We start from the raw sequence: 13,529 nt of genomic DNA on the forward strand, positions 1-13,529 counted from the left end.
CTTTTACTAAAAAAAAAAAAAAAAAAAAAAAAAAAAGAAACCATACTATATGCTATAGTGATTCGTTCAAGAAACTTCTCCTCTGCCTCTAGATCTAAGGGTCTGAAACCAATCCTAGGGCCATACAATCCTCAGGGCTGCAGGCTCGGTTGATCATTAGATACTCAAAGTACTAGCTATCTTCAGCTCAGTCAAAGTACCACAATTGATAGGGACTGACAAAGAGGGATTCTGACTCTAATTTTTGCAAAGAATTGAGAAGAAGGAAAGGGCTGGAACTGGAGTGGGGGGTCAGGTCTAGTAGACAAAAGATAGCTACCATTAATGCACAGAGCCTAGAGAAGATGGGGTATGGGCAGGAATTTGCAAGCCAAGATAGAGATGCATGCCAATGTGTTCCCCCAAACCATCGTGGTGCCCAGTACTAGGAGGCACTCAATTAACATTTGTTAAATGGATGAAGGAATAAGTCCAAATGAAAATGTGAATCAGCAGAAATTGCTTGCAACTTGTCATACAGTTATCTTAAAACTGTTCTTTCGGGCTTCCCTGGTGGCGCAGTGGTTGAGAGTCTGCCTGCCGATGCAGGGGACACGGGTTCGTGCCCCGGTCCGGGAAGATCCCACATGCCGCGGAGCAGCTAGGCCCGTGAGCCGTGGCCGCTGAGCCTGCCTGTGCTCCGCAGCGGGACAGGCCACAACAGTGACCGCAAAACAGTGACCGCAAAACAGTGACCGCAGGCTTGCGTACCGCAAAACAAAAACAAAACCAAGAAACAGTTCTTTCCCGAAAGCAATTCTTCTTAAACTGTAACGTGCTTACCAATCACCTGAGGGTCTTGGTAAAATACAGATTCTGATTTGGTAGGTCTGGGGTGGGGCCTGAGATTCTGCATTCTAACAAGCTTTCAGGGGATGCCAAGGCTGCTGGTCCGCAGACTTCACTTGTAGTAGCAAGGCTCTAGACCAGTGATTCTAAACCCTAGCTGTCCAATCGAATCACCTGGGGAGTTTTTAGAGCTATGCTGCTGCCCAGATCCTTCACCCCAGTTTCTGATTTAACTGGTCTGGGGTGGGGGTCGGGTGTATTTTTAGAAGCTCCTCTGATGATGTTAAGGGGCAGCCTGGGCTGAGAACCACTGCCCCAGACTCACAGTCCCCAGCTGGGAGTGTAAGCTACACTCTGATTTGAAGTGAAAAATGTTTCTACTACTGGAATTCATCACCAGCTTGTTGAGGTCTACCAAGAAAATCTATTTAGCCAGGGAGCATCATAGGAAGAGGCGGGATATGGAGTTTGGGGAAGAAAGCAGAGCAGGATGGTACTGCCTGAAGCAGAAGGACAGCAGGTGCTGGAGTTACCTCAAGTTTTACACAGTTGGCTCAGAAACCTGTCACACCACTGGGAACATCTCAATCTTTGGGGAGAATGTGGAGAAAAGCTAAAAATCGAATTTTAAAAAGTATGTTGAACTGAACTTTTTTGTTTTCTTGAATGCTGTGTAACAAGCACCTACTAGCTATCTACAGGTAGCAGTGGCGTTAAGTAGTAAGTAAGAAGTGTTAAGTGCAATGGGAAGACATCTGGGGCAGTGCAGCCCGGGGGAGGCGAGGATAAATATCAGTGGCAGGGCTTGGCCAGAGGGTGCAGGACCGGAACACCTGGGCTGCTCCTGCAGGGGAAGGGAGAGGAGGGGGCAAAGAGGGCTCTTAACAAGGGCGAGAGGTGGTCGGGCTTGTGTTTCAGGCGGTGGGAAGAATTGCTTTGTAATAATTTCTTAAAAGTATTCTACAAGCTAACAATCCTCAGTGGGATCGAGAGAAAGATAAATAAACAAACCAAAGCCCAGAGTCGGGGACCTGGATTTGGACCTCAACTCCACCAGAAACTAGCAGGTTCTTAATCTTTCGGATCTCCAGTGTCCTCATCGGTAACCTGGGAATCCTATGACATGCCGAGGTTTCCAGGGTTAAGCGAGCTAGTGAACGGCTCTCGGGGGCCAGGCTCGCTGCTTATTTCCGTTCCTTTCACACAGATAGCTGTAAGGCTAGACAGTCTTTAGACACTGGCTGTGGGTCACATGCAGCCAAACTCAGTTTTCTGCGGCCTCGGGACTTTCCTGAATTGGGTCTGAAAACTGGTAACCAAGCAACCTAGATCTCTGATGTAGGGTCAGGCAGCTGTGGCTTCCAGGGCAATTTTTAGGGCAAGCAGTTCTTTAGCAATTATCGCAAGAGCCAAGGACACCGCCCTGAGCTCTCACAAAAGGAAGAGCCCTGAATGCTTCAGATGTTGGGAACCAGCAGGGAGCACAGACCCTTTCTAGAAGCTGTAGGAGGGCAGAGGCTTGAGGAAGAGAGGCAGCCACAGAAGCATTCCGCCCTGTATGGGCTGGGCCACCGGATCTACACAGAGGAGCGCCTGGGACTAAGGCGTCGTTGGAGGAGAGCTAGGGGAGCTTACTGACCCACAGTGACACTTCCTGTGGACCTCCAATGAGCCTGGGGCTGTGCTCGGTGCTGGGGTCACAGGGAGAAAGCTAGTCAACATTTGCAGTACAAGGTGAGGGGTGCTGTGGAGGAGGGGCACAAAGGTATCTAAACTAGCCAGGTGGAGGGGGAAAAGAAGAATGTTTTGTGGAGGTAGGATGGTGTAGCTGAGCGGTAAAGGATGCTAAGAAGTTAGCTGGATAAGGACAGTGAGGAGGAGAAGAGAAGGAAGACAGCAGACTCCTCAAAGGTCTGGCGAACCAGATGCCATCCCAACCTGCCCTCCTAGCACTGCCTATTTAAAGGTCCCACACTGGGTCATGAGTTAGAGGGAGCACTTATTTTTCCCTCCCCAGGTTTCCATCCGGAGGACCTTCCATTGGATGAGAGCGCTGGTTCTCAACCAGGGGTGATTTGCATCCCTTGCCCTCAACAGCTGGCAATGTCTGGAGGCATTTTGGGTTGTCCCACCAGGGAAGGGGGGTGCTACTGGCATCTAGTGGGTAGAGGCCAGGGATGCTGCCAAAACATCCTACAATGCAGGGGACAGCCCTCTACAACAAAGAATTATCCAGCCCAAAATGTCAGTAGTGCTGAGACTGAGAACCCCTGGACTAGTGTATCATTCCTGACTCCCCTCCTTTTCCCACTCCCTCCTTCCAAGGGCGGGAGCAGGGACTCACCAGATGGGTCAGTTTGGGAAAACTGGGCCCGGAGAGCCTTTTCTGGACCTGCCTCCCTGCAGAGGCCACTCTCTGCCATGCGCTGAGCTTGGCCAGGCAGGCTCAGGCCTGCCCCCACCCACAGGGAGGGCTGCAGTGGGGATGCAGGTACATCAGCTCCGTGAATCCCACTTTGAAGCCTGGCCTTCCAAACAGCTGTATCTGTAATGATGGTAGCGTTTTAATCTCCATCTGTCTGAGCCCTGCCTCTCTCTTCCCCTCCCCTGACCCTCCCCACCTTTCTTTCCCTTCATTGGTCCTGAATCTGAACAGGGAAGTGGGATGCTGTTCATTGGACCCTTTCAAACCCCAACACTCAAACTGGAGATCTGGAGTCATATTTGGTTCTTGCTTCTTCCTTATTCTTCACAACTGCTGGATCACCGAGTCAATCCACTTCATGAATCTCTCTCGAAGCTGCCCACTCTTTCTATCCCCACTGCTGGGGATTTGCCCCCTTTATCCTTCAACTGAACAGCAGTAATATTTGTTCACTGCTCCCCCTTTCTTCTCATCTCTCCCTACTTCCACATTAGAGCTCCCTTTCTAAATCTCGGAGCTGATCATGTCACTCTTCAACCTAATTCACGGGACCCTGTACACAAGGCAAACGGAGATTTGTTTTTAATTGCAATTTCATATAACAAGTACTATATGAGGAATGGGTAGTAATAACAACACTTACCTACCACCGACTATGTGCCAGGCACTACTCCAACCCTTTACATGGATGATCTCATTTAATCCTCATAGTAACCTTGTGAGGTAGGTACCACTTTTGTCCCCATTTTACAGATGAGGAAATGAAGGCACAGAGAGGTTAAGTAACTTGCTCAAGGTCACACAACTAGTACGTGGTAGAGCCAGGATTTGTGTCTAAGCCATTTGGCTCCAGAAATGGTGCCCTTGGACACTACACTAAACAGTGTCTTTCACTACACCAGACTTGTCTTAAAGGAAGTAAGATGGGAGCACAATGGAAGGAGCAAGCATCTCTGCCTGGGGGTGCTGGGGAAGGCCTAAGAGGCAGTGATGAACTGGCCAGAGGGACAAGGTGGAGAAAGCATTCCAGGCTGAGGAGCCAGCACGTGCATGGTGGCTGAGCAGGGTCATGCAGCCCCAGGAGGCTCAGGGTGGCTGGGACAGGACGGATGGTGGGTCGGGGCGTGGCTAGGAGGTCAGAAGAGGCTGCGGAGGCCTGGCACAACACAAGCCAGAAGGGTGAGGGATGACTTGGCTGGAGGGACGTGTTGGAGAGAACACTGCAGCAGCGGGGTGTGGAGGAGGCCGTGGGAGCGTGGGCCTGGAAACAGAGAGGCCAGCTAGGAAGCAAATACTGTGGCCCAAATGGAGAGAAAGCTGCCATTCAGTCATTCACTCGGTCATTCATTCGCTAGTCTTATGCACCTCTGTCAGGCACTGTCTGGGCATCGGGAAAACAGCTGAGAACAAAATGAAGTCTTTGCTCCCGTGGAGCGTATATTCTAATGCCTCAGTCATCGGCGTTTCTCCATCCCGTCCCCCGTCCCCGTCTTCCGCATTGCCAGCCTGGAAGACAAACACCAGACCTTCTGTACCTCCCCAGCCCCCCGGGGCCACCATGTCCTATGCATCTTCCCCAGCACCGTGAAAGTATAAGCCTTCCTCTTCCTTCCCGCTACCTGGAGAGAACTCCAGATGCTGCCTGCGGCTGCACTTATAGAAAAGAGGCCTGGTCCTGCTCCAGAACAAGGCAAACGAAAACGCAGGGGACCCAGGCTGGGAGATGCCACAGAGACCCGCAGGCTAGTGAAATGGTGTTTCTGAAAGTGAGAGGACAAATGGAGTCTCCCAGCCTCACGCACAAGGCAGCGCAGGTCCGTAATGAGTATTATCAACTGCTCGGACTTCCGGGTCTGTAAAATGGGAAATGAAATGAGATAACGCATGCGCAGTGCCTGGCAAAGTCCATACGTGGTAGGTAATGGCGACGACAGTGATGCTATTACTACCGCATAAATGTTTTTCGAATGAACGAATGCATCTCAGGAGACGGAGTCCAGGCCCACCAGGTGCTCCCTGTCGGGGAGTAGCTGCCGAGTGTCGAATGGAACTCACGGGACTGTCAGACGTTGAGGCATAGGCTGGCTTCTGTGACTAATTCGTCTAGGGACCTGGTGGAGTTCTTTGACATTTTAAACACTGCTTTCCAAATGCAAAACCCCTCAGTTTATAGTCACATACACATCCATTTTCAAGCATTTTGCAGATGCTAAGGGCCAGGTTAGAAATGATGTCTGAGGCATGGCTTCTGACCTCAAGGAGCTGACAGTCCTCTAGGGCGGACACATGATACAGGCGTAGGCATTCAGGGTAGCAACAGGTACAAAGTGCAGACGTAGCCCGTAGGAGGGAGGGATTAAGTATCGAGGTGTGTAGGGGGTGGGAAGGGCAGGCAGGAAAGGCCCCCTGGAGACAGGGAATCTGGATTCCAATGGGAGCTACATTCCAGGTGGATTTGACTCAGCTCGGTGCAGGTGGCAATGCCTTTGGAATGCAGTGTCTGGGGTGCGGAGTGGAGGGTGCAGGAGAAGGCGGAGACAGTCTTGCGTGGAGGCAGCAGCTGGGGCCTGTAGAACCCGCCTGGCGCATCTGGGAAGGAGCCTGGAGTCACCCGGTGAGGGAGGTCTGAAGTCGGGTAGAGATCCGATTAGATTTGGGGCAACAGTGTGCAGAACGGCTAGACTGGCTGGTTTCCAGAAAGTGAGTGAGAGTGTCACAGAGGGGACTTGGACGTCCCGGAGCTGTGGGTAGTTGACGGTGCGGTACTGGATGACCTCCAAAGTTCTCTTCCGAGCCTAAGTGTCTATAGGTCAGGTTTTTTTCCTAAATCATTTAAAATGCATTAGCGGACCTTGCTATTTAAAAGCGTTCTCCTGGGAATCTTTCCGTGAAGCCATGATTCACTCTCCAGTCTGTCTTTGGTGGAAATCCAAATGATCGTCTCTCCTATCAGCTTACAGCTACCAAGACAGACCTGCACGGAGCCTCCTTGTAGCAGCCTGGTGGAGGATGGGGGCAGTGGGCACCCGCCAGAAGTGAAGGGGAGGAGAAACTCAGCCCTGCTCCAGGCTTAGAGCTGGTACCATCTCACAAGTGGGCCCTGTGTGGGCTCCTCAGACCCTGCTTGATCCGTGGGACCTTTGGAGGTTTACAGAGCCCTGGGGCCAAGCGCCAGCTCTGGGAAGAAGGAGCCCGAAGGAAAGCTGGCCTTATGGACCCAGGCCTGTCTGGAGATCCACTTTAATACCAAGGGCCACATCTGCCCCAGACTGGCCGCCTACATTCACACATTCATTTGTTCACCCACCGAGCACCTGTGGAGCCCCTCCATATGCCAAGCACTATGCAAGGCACTGGGTTTACAGCTGAGAACAAAAGACACATGTCTCCACCCCCGCTGCTTGCAAGGCAGCATTTCTCCTTCTTGGGAACTCTTCTTTCCCCACCTGCAAAAGGCTCTTTGGATATACATAGCTTCTCGGATGACTGGTGCATGATTGCGATTCCAAGAAAGAGTCTGTTCTTAGACTAGGGCGAAAGGGAACGTGACATCACTAAGGCAAGGCGACAGAAAGGGCCCGTGTGCTCACCGACTCTGACTACAGGGACTGACCTCCAGAGGCTGGGCTGCCCTGGACACACAAGATGCTCACCACCTGCACGACAGGAACTGGGTGAGATTTGAGCGAGCTTGCCCTCCCAATTTGGGCAGGGAGGGGTGGAGCCTTGGTCCTCTAAGGACAGCCTCTAGGAACTTCCCACCTCCAATCCTGAGGGCAAGGGCAGGGCGGGGCCTTCAGTGAGAAACTCCAGCCCAGGCTGCTCCCATGACCCCTGCAAGGTTCCTCTGCCTGTCCAGGTGGGGGACAGGGGTTCCCCAGCAACCTGCTGGTCCCGAAGGAGGGCAGGGACAAAGGAAATCCGGAGGAGGGGGTGGCTCTCAAGGTAGGTGGAGCGGCTGTTAGGGAGGGAAGAAGTCCCCACGGTCCCTTCCTCAGTCAACAGGACCCCTTAGCTCCACAGTGATTCCCATGACCTTGTCACTGTACTTGTTGGGTGCAAACAAAGATAAGAGTAACTGGAAGCCACAGGAAGGGTCATTTTACACTCTCGGCAACACGATTCCTTTGTGGCTAATTCAAGTAATATGTCAAAATGTCCCTTGGAAGAGATCTTTAAGAATATGTCTTTTAAGTAAACAAGGTTTTCCTAATTAATGACACGCCTGCCCACCCCTCCAAGTTCCTTGCAGAACTTCCCTGGGCCAAGAGGGCTGAGCAGGAAAGGGTGGTGAAGTCGCGGAGGGAGCGGGGACAAATCCAGCCGCGTGTCAGTTGGGGAGCTATCGGTTTCTCCGCCGGATGTTGATCAGATTTCCTGGGCTGGAACCAACTCACAGGGCCCGGGTACTGGAATTTTTCCAAGAAGCAAACGCTTTGCTTCTTACGAAGTCAACATGATTTCTTTCAAGGAAAATTTTTATCCTTTCTTTTTTGTAAGTGTCTAGGGTTTTTGAAGGGCAAATCTTTGGACTTTTCTCTAAAGACAATGATTATGATATAATTATCATTCGCTAAGACCACCCCTGACCCCACACGCACTCACAGAGAGGCCTGGGGGTAGGGGAATGACGTGCCCAAACGTGTACCATGAGTCAGTGGCATAGCCAGAAATAGAACTTTCCAAACTCCCAAATTCCTAATCATAGCAATATTAATAATAGTCTCTTTATAATTTTCTAAGTGTTTTCACAGCTCACATTGAATCTTTACAACAACTCTGTGGAGAGTCTGGGTAAGTCATTCTCAGGAGACAGCAGATCTGAGGTCCAGACCAGCTTTGCCACTTGTTTGCTGTGTGACCCTGGCTGGTCTATTCACCTCTCTGGATCTCAGCTATAAAGTGGGAGCATTGGGTGAAAATACTTCTAAAATCCCTCCCACCTCTAACATGCTGTGATTCCATGATGTGATGCTCTGGTCCAGGGTTTCTCCACCTTGGCACTAGTGACTTCTTGGGCCAGACAATTCTTTGTTGGGGGGCTGTCCTGGGCATTGTAGGATGGTTAATGTCATCCCTGGCCTCTACCAACTAGATGCCCAAAGCACTCTCTGCCCCAGTTGTCACAATCAAAAATGTCTACACACATTGTCAAGTGGGCAAAGTAATCCCTCCGTTCACTGCCCAAGGACTTCAATAAGGTCAAGACCATGTGGTTCAGTGGAGAAAGGTCTTCCTGCCCCCGCCTCTTCCCCAACCCCTGCACACTTTTCCACACACTTTTCAAACACAACCTCCTAGTTCTTTGCTACTTCTCATTTCTTAAATGCCCTCCGTGGTCCAGCGTGTGTTTGGTGTGATAATGAACCAATTGATTTCATACCTTCTCTTAAAGAGAGTTCACAGGTTTATGTCCCCTAAGCAACCAGCCAGGCTCCCCAGAAATCCCTCGCAGAACCCTGGATGGCCTGGAAGCCTGTATCTGCAGCCCGCAGGAGGCTCGGTGAGCACGGATTTGTCAGCACTCTTAAATCACTGGGCTCTGAGGAAGCCTTCTCCCAGCACAAAGATCCTTCCTTAGGAATCAATAGCTCAAGGCCTTCTATCACACTCAGAATTATCCTGGGACCTGTAAAATTTCTTTTCCCCAAGCATGGCAGAACCCCGAAATGAAAACCCCAACACGGGGGAGGGAAGAGGGCAAGGAGGGAGTCCTGCCAAGGAGGCCTTGTCCGCAGCCCAGATGTTGCTGTGAGCAGAGGCTGATGTGCGAACCTGGACACTCGGTCTCATTCGCCGGGAAATGGAAGACCCAGTGTGGTTCCCAGGGGTCCTGCAATAATGTCCTCTCCCAGCTGAATACCTCTTTACATCTCACCAAGGGTAGAGGCATGTTAAAGACTATCTTCCTTGATTTTCACTATCCTACGCTCACCACAGGTTGCCAGCCTCATCATTTTGCAGAGGAGGAAACTGAGGCATGCAGAGGTTAAGCGGTTTGTCCAAGGCGCCTGAGCAGGAAGTGAGGAGTCGGATTCTAAGCCTGAGTCATTTCCACTACTGAGCTGCCTTCCCAGCGAGAGTAAGATTAAGGGTCAACCATCTGGTGAGGTTCATGAAAGAGGCGACTTCTTGTTTCCTCAGTGTCTAATGCCACTCCCCCATTCAAACAAAAATACAGAGGTACTGTGCTATAGCTGTATTTTATGTAAGTATATTCCTCTGGGCTTATCCAGAACCAAACCATGCCTTGGGAATGCTGGCACAACTCTTCAGCTAGAGCTGGAATCAGGCGCAGATCCCAAGCACAGCCTCTCAGAAACCCTGCTTTCAAGGAGGGGGCTGTGGCTCTCCGGTGTTCCACATTATCCTACCACCTCCCTCCTCTACCTGAAGAAAAAGACCCAACTTGTCTGTGAGCCTGAAGGAGATGAGGAAACTCAAGCACCTTCCCTGGCAACAAGCATCCCTCAGGTGAGCCTTAGGGACAGAAGAGGATCCGCCTCTTGGAATTTTGGCTCCGCAGCACTGGTCCCTCCTGAGGGTTGCTGGCAAGTCTGCAGAGGCTCGGGGCGGGGGGGCTCTATGCAGAGTGCAAAGGAGCAGGGTGGGGAGAGGACACAGAGGGGGCAGCCCACAGGCCACTCAGCAAACCTCCTTCCCAGGGCCTGGCTCAGATGTCAACAGCCAGCCTCACAGAAAAGAAAAAGGGCAATGGAAATGGTAGTATCTTCCAGGTCACCCAAGAAGCCCTAATATGAGGATTTTGCAAAAATAGAACATCCTAGAACTCTGACCTTGAGCTGGGAGCAGCAAGGATGGGGAAATGGGCAAATACTGATTGGAAACTCTCCACTTCACCCAGGATCTGAGTACTGGAGGACCCATAGGCAGTGGTGCGACTACAGGTCAGAGAGACCTCACTCTAGCATGCCTGAACAGAAGGAAGGAAAAACTCCAGGCTTGGGTTCCAAGACCACCGCAAGGGGCTGGGCATATCTGATTCCTACGTGTGTGGACAGAAACCAGGAGTCGCATTGCTTTTGCCTATAAGACCACTTGAAATAACAAGACAAGGTAATGGAGGAAGGGGAAAGAATAATTAGGAATTTCTGTTACCTGTATATGTACATTATGAGAACTTTATCTGCTCCTCACCTCCTCAGTCTGAATAACAGATTCAAAGGAAATTTCCCCCAGTTTACTAGATTTATTAATTTACCGATGTCTTATCAGTCAGCAATTATGAACACTTACTGTGCAGAGAACACACGTCCATCTCCATAGTAAAGAGGAAGCAGGTCATGGGAGCGGAAAGAGCTCTAAGTAGAGGACTGGAAATCCTAGGACCCAGTCCTATCCTTCCACCAAATAGCCATGTGACCTTGGGCAAGATACTTGCCTTAACTGGGTTTCAGTTTTCTCATCTGTAAATTAAGTGTGCATGTGGGACGGCGTTGGAGTAGGTGCTCTTCAAGGTTCCTTTCTTCTAGCTCTAATATTCTTGGGCTCTATGAGTCGTAAACAAGTTCAAAGAACACACCAGCACCAAACACAAAGGATGATCTCAGAGAGCAGGTGGGGCTAGGTACCAGCTCTATTTCCTTGGAATGCTGTACATGTATCTGTCTCATTGCACCTGAGACCACAGACCACCTGAAGTCCAGGAAGTACGTGGTAGAAGGGTTCCAATCATGAAGGTGATGGTTAAAGGCTATAGCCTGAACCTGCTTAAAGCATTAAGTTACGATGACCAATGAAGGGCAAGAAGTGAAAAGTCAGTGGTCCTGAGCTGGGTGCCTTTGGCGCCCCCTACTGGGCACCAAAGAGCCTGCTGGGCAGCTTCCATTGCCTCAGCAGGCAGCAAGCAAGACTGAGAACAGGACTGTCACAGCTGTTTAATAGGACTACCTTCCTGGTCTGTAGTCCGCCCTCTATAAGAGTATGTTTCACTCTCCAGAATTACACAGACCATTGGTCCACACATTCAGAGGGCACTACGGTGCTGCTGTAGGACGTCTTAACCAAACATCAAGGTGCAGAGTAATAAACCCCAGGGTTCAGAACACCAGGTGCAGCCCAGATGGAGAGGAGAGAAGAAAGCAACAAGCAGGTATTTCGCTGTACAAATCCCCAGTGGAGAGAAGGTCTTGGGAAATGCAGCAGAAAAATGTTGACTGCAGGTAGAGGATGGAGCTGGGTTTGGGGGTATGAACTGAGAGCCCCACTAAAAGATCTACAGGCTGATGCAGCTGCCCTAGGAGTTCAAAACACTCATTCATGTTCAGGGATGAGCCCCAACTGAGCAGCCCACTTTTGACCTTCTCCAGAGACCATTAGTGCCAACTGTAAACCAGGATATTCTAACTGTGGTCCACTGAGCCAGCATCAAGACCTTAAACTCCCTTCATTGTCCCTTAAATGGACTTTAGGACCTGCTGCCAGAAACATGTTCTTAATCAAGTCAGACTGAGAGAAAAAGCTTCCTCAAGGGCCATATTGGAAGAACCGCCATATTCCCACTTTCCATTCTCCATCTCCCCTTCCTCATGGCTGAGAATGAGGTACAGGGTGACTCTGAATTCGCTCTAATTCAGTCTTGGGGAGCTGCAGCCCCAAGTCATCAGGGTCAAAAAATCTCCCACCAACAGCGTTTCTCTTCCCACAAGAGTTCTCCCCTGATTCAAGCAGCACTACAGAGTTGTCCCCTATCCCTGGAACCTTCTTGCCTTCTTTTCCACCTGGCTTCACTTGGGAAGTCCTGCACCCATCCCAGAAGACACCTCAAGTGTGACTCAAGAATATGTCTTGCCTGGAGAGCTGAAGCACCTCCTGGGACACACAGAAGCCACACTAGGTGCACACCTTACCACCACCAGCGGCAATATTCATTAGTCATTCCCCGAGGAAGGAAAGTGACCCCCCTCCCCAACCCCAGAAACACTTCCCGGCCACTCTGGGAGGCTCCTATCCAGGCTGCGATGACTCTGGTTTCTTGAGTTGGTTTCTGCAGAAACAGGACTAACCAGGACTCCCAACTACTGTACTGCGAAGAAGCGCGCTGCATTGCTGGGCATGCCCCCAAGCTCGGCCTGCTGCCCCATCAAAGCCTCCATGTGTCCCCACTGGGCTGAGGAGGATCCCTGGTCCCCCTGGAATGCCTGAAGCTGGCTTGCCTGAGATAGGCTGAAAGCAAGCGGACCACACCTCGGTCCAGCAAAGGCAGCCGGCAGCTACGCCGCGCGCTGGGCTGGCTCCCCGAGCTCTCTGCCACCCAGCGCTGTGCCCGGGAGCTCGGCTTTCACGGGGAAGAAGAGCTAGCTTCCCCTAGGGCTCCTCCCCATCTTGGAAGCCTAGGCACCCGGCCGAGGCCAGTAGCTTCCCAGGCCCGGAGCTGAGCCTGGTTCGCTGGGTGACTCCCCACTACCCCAGGCACATCCCTCCTCACCTGCTCCGCCCCCTCCCAGCCCCGGTGCCCTCTCCCCAAACAGCTGACCTCCAGGACGCCCCCGACACCTTCTCTGCAACTATGAGGGCTATCGCCCCCGCACCTCCGCTCCCACCTCTCCTCCACCTCCGGCCCCGCACCCGCCTCTACCCCAGCCCGCGGGAGGCTCTGCGCGCCAGTCGAGTCCTGCGCCTCTTGGCAAGTTGGAAGCCAAGCCGCCGCCGCCTTAGCGGTCTCCGTCTTCCCCGATTCCCGGGTGGCACCCCCGCCAGCCCGGCGGGCGGATCGGGGTGGGGCGTAAAGGGCGGGAGAAACTTTCTCTGCCTGAGTGGGTGAGGGGCACGGGAGCGGGTACTCACGCCGGCGTCTGCGCTCGGAGCCATCCTTCGGGCTCTCTCAGCCCCACCGCCTGGGGGCGTCGGAGAGCGGGAGCTCGCTGCCGCCTCTGCCGCCGCCGCCGCTGCCTTCCAGCTCCCAGTCCCGGTCCCGGGCTGGCCTGGAGCCTCCCGCCCCGACGCCGCTCGCTCGCTCGCTTTATACAACTCCACTCGAGCGCGCCCGGGCTTATGTAAAGGCTGGCGGAGACCCGCAGCCAATGGCGCCGCAGCTGGAGCTGAGGGCCCGGGGGTGGGGGGCGCCCGCGTGGCCAATCGCGGCCCGGGGAGCCCGGGGAGCCGGGTGGGGGGAGGGGCGCCTCCCCTCGCTGATTTAGAGCCGGGATTGCGGTGGCAGCCGCCGGCAGCCCGGCCGGCCGGGCGCGACGCGTCGGGCGCTGGGGTGGGCGGCGGCGAGGGCGGGTGCCCCCCTGCGCCCCACCGCTGCGTCGCG

The 13,529-nt window shown here is 52.7% G+C and overlaps 1 protein-coding gene across 1 annotated transcript in view; it reads right to left on the reverse strand.

Annotated features, from left to right (window-relative positions):
- Nucleotides 1–13,178, reverse strand: part of CRTAC1 (cartilage acidic protein 1) — a 134,143-nt gene extending 120,965 nt beyond the window's left edge. The window contains exon 1 of the mRNA XM_082673356.1: nucleotides 13,061–13,178. Coding sequence (XP_082529482.1) covers nucleotides 13,061–13,084 — 24 coding nt within the window. The 5' untranslated portion in view covers nucleotides 13,085–13,178. The remainder of the gene's footprint in view (nucleotides 1–13,060) is intronic.
- Nucleotides 13,179–13,529: the final 351 nt, after the last annotated feature.

The sequence above is a fragment of the Grampus griseus genome, assembly GCF_964374135.1.
Source record: "Grampus griseus genome assembly, chromosome: 16".
In the NCBI taxonomy this organism is placed as follows: Eukaryota; Metazoa; Chordata; class Mammalia; order Artiodactyla; family Delphinidae; genus Grampus; species Grampus griseus.